This window comes from Salminus brasiliensis, chromosome 24 (genome assembly GCF_030463535.1).
Source record: "Salminus brasiliensis chromosome 24, fSalBra1.hap2, whole genome shotgun sequence".
Classification (NCBI taxonomy): domain Eukaryota; kingdom Metazoa; phylum Chordata; class Actinopteri; order Characiformes; family Bryconidae; genus Salminus; species Salminus brasiliensis.
The window spans coordinates 17,918,971-17,936,185 of record NC_132901.1 but is presented as its reverse complement, the minus strand read 5'-3'; the positions used below and the strand labels follow the sequence as shown (position 1 = coordinate 17,936,185).

Sequence of the window (17,215 nt, the reverse complement as noted above, 5' to 3'; positions counted from 1 at the left end):
AGAAGGCCCTTCCGTTCTTCTTCAGTAAAAATGAACAGTTTAAATAAAGTTCACTGAACTAGCTGTCAGTAATTAAGTGGAAATTGGAAATGTCCAAAATGTCCTGCTTATGTTGGAGTAACTGTGTATCCAGGGAAGACTTTCTACTAGATTTTGGGGCACTGCTGTAAAGATTTCATTTCAATCAGCAACAAGAACCCCTCTATCCCATGCCCCGCATTAGGCATGTTGCCTAAGTAGGTTCATCTGCTCCAGAGAGTTCTGTTCTATTGGTTATACTTCTCTGCAGGGACTAGACAAGCTATGTGTGCATGCATTTGCACAGCTGCCATCTGCCACCAAAGGGGTGGGAACTTTAGACATGACCGGTGGGACAAGCACTTCTGTAGTGCTTAGAATTCTATGTACTTGATTCATAGACACATATTGGTGGTTTAAATTGATTGTTCAGACATTTCTTGAAGGGCTAGGGACACAAAAATGGACATATCAATAGAACGACTCATTTATAATACACATGAAACTACTGTGTAAGAAAGTTTCACAGAAGCAAACTTTGATTGGATTACTCAGAGCCTCAGCTTGCCCCAGGGGGATTTGTTTGTGTTTGTGTGGCCGGGAGTGTTGGGTTTGCGTGGCGGTTGGTGTGAGTGACGTTAAAGATGTAAACTCCTGACACGGTGTGTTTAGATGAGTCAGTGTGTTAATACGTGCGGGCAGAAGCAGATTAATGTATGTTTTCCACGGAATGCGTACTTTATTGCAAGTGCAGGTGTGCACATGCAGCTGTCAAACCAGAAACCTACATGATGTCATGACTCAGGCCTTACACATTTGGAACACTGGTGTACAGTACATTGCCTTAGTTTATGACTATATGATAAATTACTTTTGTAAAATGTCACAACTGTAGTGTGTTGCAGAAATGGAAATGGAAGATTTTGGAGGAAGGAAAAAAGGCAAAAAAAGGAAAAAACCTTTTTAACTAGACCTTCTATTGGTCCATTCATCATGAAATTATGACACAACGTAAAGAACAAGTGCCGTTATACTAAAAAGTGAAAAAGGCAAGATACAAAGGCAATTTTCTAAGTTGTACTACCTGTTTAACACACTCAGAAGTTCACAATATAATCTCATATTGTCTCTCTTATATCATATTCACTATCACTATTTAGATGCAATGTCTTGATTGACAAAAGCTTTAGCTATAAACTGTTTCCAAAGTAATTTAAGATTTTGTGGGCTGCAAGTGGCTCAGCGATCTACTGCGCTGCACTATCACCCAGAGGTTGTGAGTACAAATCACAATCCCTGTCGCTTTGTCAGAGACCAAGTCCGACAGAGCACAAATGTGGCGGCCAACAACGCTTTAAGATGGGCTAGAGGGTTGTAAAAGCCCCCTGGCATTGAGCTGTGGAGCAGTGGAACTGTATTCTCTGGAATGATGGTGCATAGTCCAGAACGTTCAGGACAAGATCATCCAACATCCTGACCTCACAAACGCTCATGTTGCTGAATGCAATCAAATCCTCACAGCAGTGCTCCGTAATCTAGTAGAAAGCATTCCCCATAAAGTAAATACAGGTGTCTCAATACTTTTGTCCATATAGTGTACATATACAGACCTCTAAACCTCTCTCTCTGTCATTCTCTCCTCAGAGTTTTTCAGCGATCAGAGAGACCAGAGCTTGTGCCAGCCAAACCCGTGCAAGAACGGTGGTGTGTGTACGCCGGTACCCCGCCGACAGACGTTTGAGTGTGTGTGTCCGGATGCCTTCATGGGGCCTGTGTGTGAACTGAGTGAGTGATCTATATGTTTAAGGCTGCACTATACACCAAACCGTTCCCACCGTCATACATTAAAACTTCCCTTTCACTGAAAAGAATGGTTGTATTAAGGAACTGGCAGTGTATCTGACTGTGTGTGTGTGTGTGTGTGTGTGTGTGTGTGTGATGTGAGAGCCTGAGATCCTGTGGTGTAGTTCTTTAGAAATGAGACCTTGGGATCTCTTTCGGTTTAAGACTAGACCTAAAACTATGGCATTTCTCCCCTTATCGTAGATGTAGCCAATTAGCCAAGACGTGTTTGGTGTCAGAAGGGTACTTTTTAGTGCTTTTTGCACTGGAGCTAATAGGCTAACGTAGCTAACAGGTACACAGGTTGCATGGTGCAAAGCATCATCAGCATCTACAGCCTTCTTTCTGATGGCCTCATCCATGGTGATACTAGAAAACTTGTAGAGAGTAGAACTGCCATTTGTGAAGGTCTACTGGGTCAGACATGTCAGACACTAGAGGGCGCTCACGAGCGAGTCCAAAATAAATGGGTTAATATGTAGAATTTGTACAAAATGATATATTATTCATTTCCGATCATTTTCCTACTGAGAAATGCCCTCATGTCCTCAACACAAGACAGCACAGAGTGTTTTAGCACTTTTCAGCACAGATGTTTTTAAGCTTCTCTAGTTTTAAAACTTTGTAGAAGGGCCTCATTTGTAACAATGCATGGTTCTTACATATATACATATTCTGTTTGACTCTACTTTGCTTTTTTGCTGTTTTAATAGTCAAATTTGGAACTTTTTAGAACCTGCTCACTCGTGGTTCCAAGCGAGCCGAGTAGGGACTAACGTGACGTGTAAACCTTGCCCAGTGCTGGTTGGCCAGATCCTCACTCTACACAATGAAATGCAGGCATCCAGCAGAAACTAGTCATTTGCAAAATCTTAAAGCTACTCTAGGGATCACATTTGTTCACAATGCTATAAATGATTCAGTATTTATTTCAGTAATTATTTAGTAAATTCGGTAAATATTGTACATATATGTACATGATTCAGTAACTGATGTAAATGGTGTAGTAACTGTTATAAATTATTCATTATCTACTATAAATGATTTAATAATTGCTACATATGATTCAGTAACTTCTATAAATTATTTAATAATTGCTACAAATGATTCAGTAACTTCTATAAATGATTTAATAACTGCTACATATGATTCAGTAACTTCTATAAATGATTTAATAACTGCTACATATGATTCAGTAACTTCTATAAATGATTTAATAATTGCTACATATGATTCAGTAACTTCTATAAATGATTTAATAACTGCTACGTATGATTCAGTAACTTCTATAAATGATTTAATAATTGCTACATATGATTCAGTAACTTCTATAAATGATTTAATAACTGCTACATATGATTCAGTAACTTCTATAAATGATTTAATAACTGCTACGTATGATTCAGTAACTTCTATAAATGATTTAATAACTGCTACGTATGATTCAGTAACTTCTATAAATGATTTAATAATTGCTACGTATGATTCAGTAACTTCTATAAATGATTTAATAACTGCTATGTATGATTCAGTAACTTCTATAAATTATTTAATAACTGTTACATATGATTCAGTAACTTCTATAAATGATTTAATAACTGTTACATATGATTCAGTAACTTCTATAAATGATTTAATAATTGCTGCAAATGATTCAGTAACTTCTATAAATGATTTAATAACTGTTACATATGATTCAGTAACTTCTATAAATGATTTAATAACTGCTACATATGATTCAGTAACTTCTATAAATGATTTAATAATTGCTACAAATGATTCAGTAACTTCTATAAATGATTTAATAATTGCTACGTATGATTCAGTAACTTCTATAAATGATTTAATAATTGCTACATATGATTCAGTAACTTCTATAAATGATTTAATAATTGCTGCAAATGATTCAGTAACTTCTATAAATGATTTAATAACTGCTACGTATGATTCAGTAACTTCTATAAATGATTTAATAACTGCTACGTATGATTCAGTAACTTCTATAAATTATTTAATAACTGCTACATATGATTCAGTAACTTCTATAAATGATTTAATAACTGTTACATATGATTCAGTAACTTCTATAAATGATTTAATAACTGTTACATATGATTCAGTAACTTCTATAAATGATTTAATAATTGCTGCAAATGATTCAGTAACTTCTATAAATGATTTAATAACTGTTACATATGATTCAGTAACTTCTCTAAATGATTTAATAACTGCTACATATGATTCAGTAACTTCTATAAATGATTTAATAATTGCTACAAATGATTCAGTAACTTCTATAAATGATTTAATAATTGCTACGTATGATTCAGTAACTTCTATAAATGATTTAACAATTGCTACATATGATTCAGTAACTTCTATAAATGATTTAATAATTGCTGCAAATGATTCAGTAACTTCTATAAATGATTTAACTGCTACATATGATTCAGTAACTTCTATAAATGATTTAATAACTGCTACATATGATTCAGTAACTTCTATAAATGATTTAATAATTGCTACATATGATTCAGTAACTTCTATAAATGATTTAATAATTGCTACATATGATTCAGTAACTTCTATAAATGATTTAATAACTGCTACATATGATTCAGTAACTTCTATAAATGATTTAATAACTGCTACATATGATTCAGTAACTTCTATAAATGATTTAATAATTGCTACATATGATTCAGTAACTTCTATAAATGATTTAATAACTGCTACGTATGATTCAGTAACTTCTATAAATGATTTAATAACTGCTACGTATGATTCAGTAACTTCTATAAATTATTTAATAACTGCTACATATGATTCAGTAACTTCTATAAATGATTTAATAACTGTTACATATGATTCAGTAACTTCTATAAATGATTTAATAACTGTTACATATGATTCAGTAACTTCTATAAATGATTTAATAATTGCTGCAAATGATTCAGTAACTTCTATAAATGATTTAATAACTGTTACATATGATTCAGTAACTTCTCTAAATGATTTAATAACTGCTACATATGATTCAGTAACTTCTATAAATGATTTAATAATTGCTACAAATGATTCAGTAACTTCTATAAATGATTTAATAATTGCTACGTATGATTCAGTAACTTCTATAAATGATTTAATAATTGCTACATATGATTCAGTAACTTCTATAAATGATTTAATAACTGCTACGTATGATTCAGTAACTTCTATAAATGATTTAATAACTGTTACATATGATTCAGTAACTTCTATAAATGATTTAATAACTGTTACATATGATTCAGTAACTTCTATAAATGATTTAATAATTGCTACAAATGATTCAGTAACTTCTATAAATGATTTAATAATTGCTACATATGATTCAGTAACTTCTATAAATGATTTAATAATTGCTACATATGATTCAGTAACTTCTATAAATGATTTAATAACTGCTACGTATGATTCAGTAACTTCTGTAAATGATTTAATAACTGCTACGTGTGATTCAGTAACTTCTATAAATGATTTAATAACTGCTACATATGATTCAGTAACTTCTATAAATGATTTAATAATTGCTACATATGATTCAGTAACTTCTATAAATGATTTAATAACTGCTACGTATGATTCAGTAACTTCTATAAATGATTTAGTACCTACAATAAATGACTCAGTATCTTCTATAAATGATTTAGTAACTACAATAAATGACTCAGTATCTGCTATAAATGATTCAGTGTCTCCTATAAATGATAGTAACTGCTATAAGTGACCCAGTATCTGCTATAAATTATTCAGTATCTACTATAAATGATTTAGTAACTGCTATAAATGATTCAGTATCTACTATGAATGATTAAGTAACTGCAATAAATGATTCAGTGACTGTTTAAAATGGTTTAGTACCTATTATAAATATCTCAGTATCTCCTGTGAATGATTCAGTAACTGATATAAATGATTCATTGTCTACTAGAAATTATTCTATAACTAGTAAAAATTATTTAGCGGTTTCTAAAAACTGAAATATAGTAGAGAATATATGTTACTTGAATATATGTTACTTGGGTTTCTGTTATGAGATAGAAGTGTCTGTTATTAAAATAGAGCTGACTGAAAAATCACATACAGCGCTGAGCTAACCCGGATAGCTTGATGCTAACATAGCTAAATACCAAAAAAACATTTATTTACCGCAAAGTCTTTATTCTTTTAAGCCCCACCAGGGGTATTTTAAGTGGCTGGTAAGCTCCATGCTAGTTCAAAATCAGTGTTGGTTTAAGCTCTGTGTTAAACACACACTTTACTGATGTGCTTTCCTCATTATTCACTATGTATGTTGTAAGCTGCTGGTTTCTCTACAGATGCTCATTTCACCCCATTATCCCCTTCTCTTTCATCAGGTTAATGATCAGGTTTCACCCTTTATAGTCTCGCATTCTCGCCGAGCTCTTTTATCTTTGGCCTTTGTCTGACCCTCCACTGTCATTGGTAGAGAAGTGTCCGTCATTTTTCCTGATTGGTTACTGAAAGAAAAGGCCTCAAGCCTACTCGTCTTAGCCTAACTGAGTCCAGGGCTGTTTCAGAGTAGTGTTATGAACACCTGGGTTCTGTTTATGTCTATAACTTGAGGAATTTCACATGTGTGTTTGACAAGATCAGCTGTGTTTCCTTTTAACTATCTGACTGACCTTTGAGTTTCAGTTTCATTAGATCACACGCTTACCTGCTGTTTTCTTTGATATCACATCAGACTCACTCGTAGTTTGGCCCGTGGGTAAAAGGTTGGATCACATTTTGCATGATGTAATCTGAACATCATCGGTGTGAGAACTGCTGTTAATGTCTTGAACCCAAGACTTATTTTGTAACTGCTATTATTGATTCAGTATAGTTATAGTTTAGTAACTACAATAAATGATTCAGTAATTACTATGAATGATTCAGTAACTACTGTACATGATTTAGTAACTGCTGTAAATTGTTTAGTAACTACAATAAATGACTCATTATATACTATAAATGATTCAGTATGTGCTACACATGATTCAGTAACTGCATTAATAGTTATGAATGATTCAGTATCATTATAATTGATTCAGTTTCTACTATTAAATTAGTATACGATAAATAATTTATTAACTGCTTCAAATGGTTTAGTGCCTATTATAAATATTTCAGTATCTACTGTAAATGATTCAGTGACTTAAATAAATGATTCAGTATGTGCTATACAGGATTTAGTAAATAACTAAAAAATGAATCAGTATCACTATAACTGATTCAGTTTCTACTATAAATTAGTATACTATAAATGATTCAGTAACTGACATCAATGATTCAGTAACTCACGTCTGATTCACCAACATATGTGGTTTGAGGTCAAAGGATGGAAGTAAAGATTTAAAGGAACTTTAATGAAAACTGAAATGTTTCCCTTACCTCAAAAGCAACTGATGAACCAAGACAAGTTGTGCTAATAGGTGTAGCTAATAGGTAAAGTAAGCTTTTAGCTTACCAGTTAGCATTGTAACCTACATGCCCAAAAGAGCATGTTAAAAGAAATAAGTATACTTTTTTAATGGAGAAGATATTTGATGACTATTGGCTTCTATCATTTGTTAGCAGCATTAGCCATGTATCTCCAGTGCTGTTAATTAGATAACTAAACCAGTGCTTTAAGCGACTGCCATACAGTCAGCATTATTGTGTTTTGAATTCCCGATAGCTCAGCTCACCTAACTAAGCTATTTAAACTGCAGAGAACCTTGTTTTTTTATTTGTATTTAGATACATTGTATCTATTATCTATGGTTAAAAAAAAAACCCACATTTTGATTGGTGAAGAAGTTACCTGTCTTTTGTTTTCGGTTCTGTTTAAAAGGTAAATGCTATGAATCACTGCACCTAAGATTCTACAACATTGGGGAGTCATGGGGAAGAATCCGCCTGCGTAACGTGGAGCTATGCAAGTGCCTCAGTGAAGGGGTCTCCTGTGAACGTGTACGATACAGAGGTAAAATACATACATACCCACCCCCCCTCCAGAACAGACACTTCACCTCTGAGTAGTGCATTTATTCTACCTTTCTGGGTGTGTCTCCACATAGTCTGCCAGAGCAATCCCTGTCAAAATGAGGGCATCTGCAGAGTAATTGAAGCCACAAAGGAGGAGGTGTGCGCCTGCAGTCGAGGATACAGTGGACCACACTGCAGTATCAGTAAGTACCTACAAACAATGGAATGTTATCATAGTAAGACAGTGCTTTCAGTGGTCTTGCTCTGTTGAAAAATTGACATGGGTCTTACACTGCTTGCCATCAGCAGCAGGAGCCAGAGGGAGCACAATTGGCCTTGCTCTTGCCGGGTGGGTAGAGGGCTCTCTCACTCCCCACATAACTTCAGTGGGATGCTAGCCGTTGCTTCAGTGCTGGGTACCAGGTGCTTTCCTTTGAGTGCACTGGTTGCCCTGTGACGTTGCCTCGGCGGCAGTTCGAAAAGAGGCGGTGGCTGGTTATGCATGTGTAGGATGTGTAATCTTCACCCTCACTGTGTCAGGAGCATTACATGTGATAAGGGGAGAGTACTGTAATTGGGTTGACTAATAGCCTTTTTAAAATTGGGGAGGGAAATTGAAAAAAAAGAAAATTGAAAAAAAGAAAAGTGTAAAAACCACCCAATGCCTTTACTAATGCTGGGATAAACTAGTATTCAACACTGTAATAAATGAACAGTGTTAATTATCAGCACAGTGTCAGACATCCCACCTCTCCAGGAAGTTCGGGGAGTCTCCTGCATATTGGTAGCGGCTCTCTGAAGCCCACCAATGAGCCTGAAGCTCCTAGGCAGAGTGCTCAGGACAGGGAATATTACAGAAGCCCTACATGATGATACAGTACCAAGTTTGCCCGAAAGGGTGAATGTGGCATCCAGCCCACCCTCGTTATCGGCCAAACAAACAAACCCAGCCCTGACCCAGGCCCAGTGTTGTGATATAGAGGCCAAATGTTTTGTCAGACCCTGCCAAACTCAAATTGAGTACTAGACCTCTACTTAATGGCCCCTTTCACCGAGAAGGCCTACAAGGTCAGTTCCACTATTGCCCCAGTTGTAACATTCGCCTGTCTGTGCGTGTTTGTTTAGGACCTGATGAAACATGCTACAAGGACACTGGCGTGCATTATCGCGGCACCGCTAACACTACACTCTCCGGCGCCTCCTGTCTGCCCTGGAACTCTGACCTGCTGTATGATGAGGTCACCGTAGACAATGTTTACGACACCGCTGTAACAGGACTGGGTGATCATTCATTCTGCAGGTTAGACCACATTGCCATCTACTATGTTTGATACGCACCAGGCGAACCTTCCTGGTACCTTCTTGTGAACTCCCCTACTCTCTGTGTTATGCAACATAATGGGTAGAATTGTAAATTTTATCAAGAAGATATATCTGTGTTGTATACTATGATAACATTAAGTACATTGTCATGACCTCCTCCACGGTCCCATGTCACTGCGCTCAAATGGATGTATTGCTTAACATCCATGCCAATGTAAAGGACGCATGAAAGTATGAGGGCCTTTATGTCTACATTTTTTCTTCTTCTTTAGTGGTGAAGGTCTTCTTTAGCTTACCAGGGCCTTTATGGTTACCAAGCTCACCAGTTCTCTCTTTCTTCTTAATAATGTTCCAAACAGTTGATCTTGAGAAGATTAGGGTTCGGACTCCTTCTGTATCTTCACTAATGAAACCATTAACCACACCTGAGTAATCACAAACATATGTGAAGCCCTATGGCCCAAACATCACGTTGCCTTAAAAAGGGGGGCTAGGTATAAAAAAGACTATAAAATGTATAAAATACCCTTTATTAAAGTAGGTCAATATGCACTTTAACCCCTTAAACAGCCTATGGTGTGCCGATGGGCACCTTCTATTACCAGAGAATAGACTCACCAGTTTGTACAGAAACCCCTGTGGTTACTGAGCAATGCAAATTAGTGTGTAATACGCCTTTGGGTTCCCATTTTAGCGATCTTTTAGCGAGCCGCCAACCGCTTACCGCACAGCTTGATTTAGTGTGTGTCAGTGCGTCTTTGCTATCATAACGACGGGAAAAGTATGCCTGGTATCATTGTTGTGAGTGAGTGTGTGGTTGCTGGGTGATTGTGGCTGACTTTATTTTCTGCCGATTTGAGTATGCATGGTTGTTGTGTGACTTTGGCTGACTGTATTAGCTGCTGATTGGGCGCGCTGAAAGTGAGTGACTGTACTGGTTGCTGATTCAGTAAGTGGTTGACACACAGGAACCCTGATGATGACAAGCTGCCATGGTGCTACACATTGAAGGACGGGGCAATTTACTGGGAATACTGTGATGTACCATCTTGTCCCAGAAGGCCGTGTAAGTAAAATTACAAAAACCTTTGCCTTAGGAGCCGATATCATTATCAGCCCACAACTAAAGCTTACTATGGTAATAATTGGCCTTGCAGGTCCGTTTGTGTCTTACATGCTGTCATATATGTCTGATATTAATGAATCTCAACTGCCAAAAGTATTTCCTTTAGTCCAACGTCTTTCCAAAAAAAAGTAAAGAGACATTCAAGTAATGGGGATTTAAATTACACATGAATTCAAGTCCTTTCTTCCCTTGATATCTTGCTTGAAACAGGATACTGAACAATGGGATTTGCTAACCCTCTCGCTGTGTGGAAGGATCAATACAATTAAGATGAATGTGATATTTGTTTCAGAGCGTTCCTATTTTTTGACCAGTTCAGTGGTATGGTGCTCTAAAATCTACGTAAATTTACTATTAGGCAGCTAACATTAGATCATTGTTGTACTGGATGGAAAATGTTGAGGGTTCTGACACCCCCATGTGGGTAATCTTGGAAGACTCCAGTCTCCCATGGGAAAAGTATATCTCCTATTACAGCAATAATCAGTACACATCTGGGACCAGTTTAAGCTGTCATTGTCAATTGGCAGTGCCTCACTGTTCACTCTCATAGCTATATGTATATATATATATATATATATATATATATATATATATATATATATATATATATATATATATATTGTATCCCCTTAATATTAAATAATGTATTTAATATCTGGTCTAGGAATGAAATTTCATCAGTACAGTACCTTTAAATAGATCATAATTGTGCATTCTTTGGAAAATTGGTAAACAAAGTCAATAATCCTAGATCACATTTTATATAATATGTTTACATACTAACATCTACAGAGCTCCGTACCCTCGCGTTTTTGATTGTTTTCCTTTATATCCCCCTATATCATTAGATTTCATGTTTAAACTGCGGCCAATCTTCACGCGATCTGTATGTAGGGTATATGTAGCTTCTCATTTAATATAATCTGACAACTTTAGTTGATCTTAAAAACAGAGGAAAGTTCCACTACATGTCCAGATGTTTGTGGACACACCTTCTAATGAATGCATTCAGCTACTTTAAGCTTCACCCATTGCTCATTGCATAGATGTGCAAATGCACACACATCTTGAGCTGTGGAGCACGGGACCTGTGTTCTCTGGACTGATGGTTAGTGCTCCATTTAATGAGGTGGGGTGGTGATCATCCAACATCCTGAACATCCCTGGACAGATAGAGTAGAATAAACTCTTTTTTAACCCCCTTGATTTCAGAAGAAACAATGAATCAGCAGGTGTCCCAGTACTTTTGTCCATATAGCATTTATACAAAAAGAAATAAATCATGGTGGATACAGTTTACTAAACAGCACTATAGGACTCAAACAATGCAAAAATCCCCTCAAACATAAAGCACCTTTTGACTACATTTTCGAAATGGGTTCAACACGACATGACATGTCAATACATTTCTTCATAACTTAATTTCAAAAGGAGTTGGACACACACATACACACAATCCTGAACCGGCACTAAATAAACACTGCTGCAATTCTAGAGGAGCTACAGCGCATCAGAGCTGTGAGGCTTTCTCTGAATGAATGAAAAGCGATGATGGCCATTCTTTGTCCACAAGCACAAACATCAGAAGCCGCGTTCTGCAGAATTGGTCTTAATTGGGTTCACAGGAAAGACTTGTTCAAGCAAGTTGCCCAAAAATATTACACAGTCGAAAGTCTTCAAAGCGATCATTTTGGACATTTACAGTGGAATCATTTCAGTCAGCGTCTTTGGTTTTGGGTTTCGGGCTGCTGGGGTGTTAACTTTACCTTAGCCTGTTGCAAGCACACTTAGTGCAGTGCTTGAAAGTTAGTGAATCCTTTCGTATTTTCTAGATTTCTGTATAAATTTGACTTAAAACTACATCAGATTTGCACACAAATCCTAAAGGTAGATAAGGAGAAGCGAATCTAACAAATGAGACAAAAATATTTATTAGACTCATTTATTTACTGAGGAAAATTATGCAATATTACATATCTGTGAGTTGGGGGGTGGGGGGGGTCGGTTGCAAATACATTAAATTAGTCTAAATACATTGACATGTTCATTACACTGAAAGAGGCTTTGAATAGTCCCATAAAGAACCATGATTGATAGAGAGGTGAAGAACCTTTTTTTATTTGTTGAATTTCCACTTTGTTTCTCCCAAATTGGTCCTGTCAGTTAACCCACCTGTTGTAGCTCCTCCTAGCACTAGCAATGCAACCGACAATAGGAGGGTAAGGACTTAACACGTCTCCTTCAATGTGGCATCGCCAGGCAGGTGATTTGCTCGGAGGACAGCATTGGTTCCCCGAGGGGAGAAAACATCATTAACCCACCTAAAGAGGTCTCCGACACCACTGAGCCATGTGAAAAACCTTTAAAAGATCTAAAGAACCTTCACTTGAACTTAGGGTTCTTTGCCAAAGTAAAGGTTCTGATCAGATTTGTGTTTTCAATGCCTTGTACCAAAATAATCAAACTGATTCAAATCCCAGTGGAATTTCCTCATGTGTTCTTAAATCATGGTAAGATTCAATAATGCACTGAATCGTTTATAATGAATCATGATCCATTCAAGTCATTATGATTCTTCTGTTCCGTAGCGGGTCGTGGAGTTTCTGTATTGGAGCTACCTGGTCCGAGTACGTCACCCACCCCTGCGCCGGGTCCCACGGCAGGCTGTGGGCGGAGGCATGCGAAGCGCGTTCCTCGCGGGCGGATTATGGGTGGGACGTCTGCTCTGCCCGGCTTTCACCCCTGGATGGCAGCGCTGTACATCGGTGAGGAATTCTGCGCCGGCAGCCTGGTCTCATCCTGCTGGGTCATATCCGCCGCTCACTGCTTCTTACGCAAGTATGGGTGTGTGTGTGTGTGTGCCATGTCTGTGCGCAGGGTGTGTTTGGGGGGTGGGGGGGTGCTACATAATATAATGTTATATAGTATATATATGTGTGTGTGTGTGTGTGTGTGTGTGTGTGTGTTTGTAGGGCTAGTGTGGGTGTGATACTAAAAGACACCTGAAAGATACTGATCTTTCAGAACTCTATAATTTCCAAATGAGTCTATGACAAATCTGTTCATCTAAACTGTGGTGCTATGTCCAGATGAGTCGCTGTGCTTGTGTGTATTAACAGAGGCCTTAAAGTGCTCTAGCCTTTTTAAATGTACAGTTGTGGTCAGACGTTTACTTTTGCAATTATCATGAAGATGAATGTCATGCCAATGCTGAGTGTCTGAGCTCTTTGGACTTTCCCATTCTTCAGTGTGTTGCTTAATCAAATGAGTGCTGTCTAACAAACCCTTTTTATGTGGGCACAGATAAGCTAACAGCTGTAGTCAATCATGATCACAAGTCAAGTGAAGTTAAGAGAGCTTGGCTTTTGGCAAGTTAAAAGTTGTGTGTTGATTTGTAGTACTTCATAATCAACATAAATCAGCCTATAGGGTTAGGCTTAGGTATAGGTTACTAAGCTTTAGAGGTTAGGTTAGCATGGTTAAGGTTGGGTTAATGTTAGGGTTAACATTAGATATTGTAGAGATTATGGTTAGCATGGTTAAGGTTGGGTTAGAGTTAGGGTTAAGATTAGAGATTGTAGAGTTTATGGTTAGTATAGTTAGGTTTAGGTTAGGGTTAAGATTAGAGATAGTAGAGATTATTGTTAGTATAGTTAAGGTTAGGGTTAAGATTAGAGATAGTAGAGATTATTGTTAGTATAGTTAAGGTTGGGTTAAGATTAGAGACAGCAGAGATTATGGTTAGTATGGTTAGGTTTAGGTTAGGGTTAAGATTAGAGATAGTAGAGATTATGGTTAGTATGGTTAGGTTTAGGTTAGGGTTAAGATTAGAGACAGTAGAGATTATTGTTAGTATAGTTAGGTTTAGGTTAGGGTTAAGATTAGAGATAGTAGAGATTATGGTTAGTATGGTTAGGTTTAGGTTAGGGTTAAGATTAGAGACAGCAGAGATTATGGTTAGTATGGTTAGGTTTAGGTTAGGGTTAAGATTAGAGATAGTAGAGATTATGGTTAGTATGGTTAGGTTTAGGTTGGGGTTAAGATTAGAGACAGTAGAGATTATTGTTAGTATAGTTAAGGTTGGGTTAAGATTAGAGACAGCAGAGATTATGGTTAGTATAGTTAGGTTTAGGTTAGGGTTATGATTAGAGACAGCAGAGATTATGGTTAGTATAGTTAGGTTTAGGTTAGGGTTAAGATTAGAGATAGTAGAGATTATGGTTAGTATGGTTAGGTTTAGGTTGGGGTTAAGATTAGAGACAGTAGAGATTATTGTTAGTATAGTTAGGTTTAGGTTAGGGTTAAGATTAGAGATAGTAGAGATTATTGTTAGTATAGTTAAGGTTGGGTTATGGTTAGGGTTAAGATTAGAGATAGTAGAGATTATGGTTAGTATGGTTAGGTTTAGGTTAGGGTTAAGATTAGAGATAGTAGAGATTATGGTTAGTATGGTTAGGTTTAGGTTAGGGTTAAGATTAGAGACAGTAGAGATTATGGTTAGTATGGTTAGGTTTAGGTTAGGGTTAAGATTAGAGACAGTAGAGATTATTGTTAGTATAGTTAGGTTTAGGTTGGGGTTAAGATTAGAGATAGTAGAGATTGTGGTTAGTATGGTTAGGTTTAGGTTAGGGTTAAGATTAGAGACAGTATAGATTATTGTTAGTATAGTTAGGTTTAGGTTAGGGTTAAGATTAGAGATAGTAGAGATTATGGTTAGTATGGTTAGGTTTAGGTTGGGGTTAAGATTAGAGACAGTAGAGATTATTGTTAGTATAGTTAGGTTTAGGTTAGGGTTAAGATTAGAGATAGTAGAGATTATTGTTAGTATAGTTAAGGTTGGGTTATGGTTAGGGTTAAGATTAGAGATAGTAGAGATTATGGTTAGTATGGTTAGGTTTAGGTTAGGGTTAAGATTAGAGATATTTGTGGTTTGTATGGATATGATTAGAATTTAGATTAGAGTTAGTAGGATGATTTCAGTCTTCTAGTCTTCTACTTCTTCTAGTAAATGTGTGTAGAAGGTACAAAAATGCAAAAATCAGTAGAGGTGCTCAATAATATAGTAAAACGGGTGTGTGTGTGTGCTGTGTAAAGTGCTTGTTCTGTGGATGTTCTTTAGATGTACTGATAAAATGCTCTCTCCCTCTTTCTTTCTCTTTCCCTCTGCCTCTGCCATTCTATCCTTCCATCCAATTTCTCTTTCTTTCCTCCTCTCTTATTTCTTTTTCAGTCCATTGGCATCAACAGTACGTGTAGTTCTTGGCCAGCATTTTTTCAATGATACGGGTCCCAACACTCAAACGTTTGGCATAGAGAAGTATGTTTTCTACCGCAACTACGTTCAGTTCAACCCAACCTTACACGATATTGGTAAGTTATTAATAAGTTTTAAATGTAGCTCATCCACACAACAATTTACAAATATGGACAAAAGTATTCGCCCAATACATTCCCAATGCTCATTCATTGTTTCTTCCAAAATCAAGGATATTAAAAATGTTTATCTTACTTCTGTTGGAGTAATGGTCACTACTACCCAGGGAGGGCTTTCTACTACTTTTTGGAGCATTGCTGTGAGGATTTGACTGCTTTTAGCAAGGTTAGGACATTGAATAATCACCACCTCACCTCATCATCAATTCCCCAACTCATCCTAAAAGTATTGGATAGAGCACCATCAATGTTTGGGGGGCTGGTCTGGGCCTGGCGAATTTGCATATTCGTGTCAGCAATGGGTGCAACTTAGTAGCTGAATGCGTTCATTAGAAGGGGTGTCCACAAATATTTGGACATAGAGTGTAGATGTGAGATAGACTGTGACAGCCTGTTTGAGGTTTTGTATGCGTCCTTCATCAGCATCAAGTACCCACACATTCCTGTACCTTCATTATTCTTTCGCTTCTCACTCATTCCTTTCCTCTGAATAATGTTATCCCTCACTTCACAGATAAAGCTCATTTTACATTTGGGCATGTTTAGTTACTATATAACCATCAAAGAATCCAGGTGTTTGTTCAAAGCAATGGCTCAGCCAACAGAGGTCAGTTTTCCTCAAATGTGCCCCAAATACAGTCACATCAGCCAAGACGGGTTGGGTTATGTGAAGTTTGCTTCTTAGGCTGGATGCCCAAACTTTGACACACTTGCCTGGAACCACATTATTAGTTCTGAACAAAAAGTCAGGATATATTTACACATTTGGATTAACACATTTCCTCATAAGGAATTTTCTATGGAATCTGACACTACCACTTTTCCGCCCATTAACATGCAGCACTAATGTGAGCTGTGTGTGTGAAGGTGTGCTGAATCTGACAGTAAATGTACTCAGTGATGTTCTCAGCTTTTGATTGATCATCATGACAAACACACATTTATGCTAAAGTCAAAATTCACTTTACTTTCTTGCAAAGGATTAAAAGCTTTAATGCGGAACAGTTCTGAACAAGGCTTAGCCAGCAAGAGTGAAAAAATACATCTTAACAAAAAGTTAGATATATGTTGAGGTTTCTAAACCTTGGATGCCTAAACTGTCACACACTTGTCTGGAACCACATTAAGTTGTTGAATAATCTCAACCAGACTTGCTTATGTAGTTTCTGAAAGAATCATAAGCCTATTCAGGCATATAAATTATATAGGATTGGATATCAGCTATATTAAATTGGACCCACTTCCAGTCCTTTGTCTCCCCACTTCGCTTATGCCATTGTCACAGAAATGCCATAAAGGGATATTATTCAGCTTCTATCAGTGGTGGATGTTTTAATGTTTTAATGTTTTAATTCAGACACTACAAAATAAGGTAATTTTACAGTTTTAATTGGCAGCCTATCTTATATTACCTAAGTGGTGTGATCATATAATCTGTGGGTCATGCCTCTGTGT

At 36.8% G+C, this 17,215-nt stretch overlaps 1 protein-coding gene across 2 annotated transcripts in view; it reads left to right on the top strand.

Moving 5' to 3' along the window:
• The window catches only part of LOC140546864 (hepatocyte growth factor activator), a 64,033-nt gene that overhangs the window by 38,510 nt on the left and 8,308 nt on the right, over positions 1-17,215 (top strand). For both annotated transcript variants that reach the window (XM_072670287.1, XM_072670286.1), the window contains exons 5-11: positions 1,663-1,803; positions 7,742-7,873; positions 7,968-8,078; positions 9,001-9,175; positions 10,167-10,264; positions 12,916-13,165; positions 15,558-15,697. In XM_072670287.1, the coding sequence (XP_072526388.1) occupies positions 1,663-1,803; positions 7,742-7,873; positions 7,968-8,078; positions 9,001-9,175; positions 10,167-10,264; positions 12,916-13,165; positions 15,558-15,697 (1,047 nt within the window). The remainder of the gene's footprint in view (positions 1-1,662; positions 1,804-7,741; positions 7,874-7,967; positions 8,079-9,000; positions 9,176-10,166; positions 10,265-12,915; positions 13,166-15,557; positions 15,698-17,215) is intronic.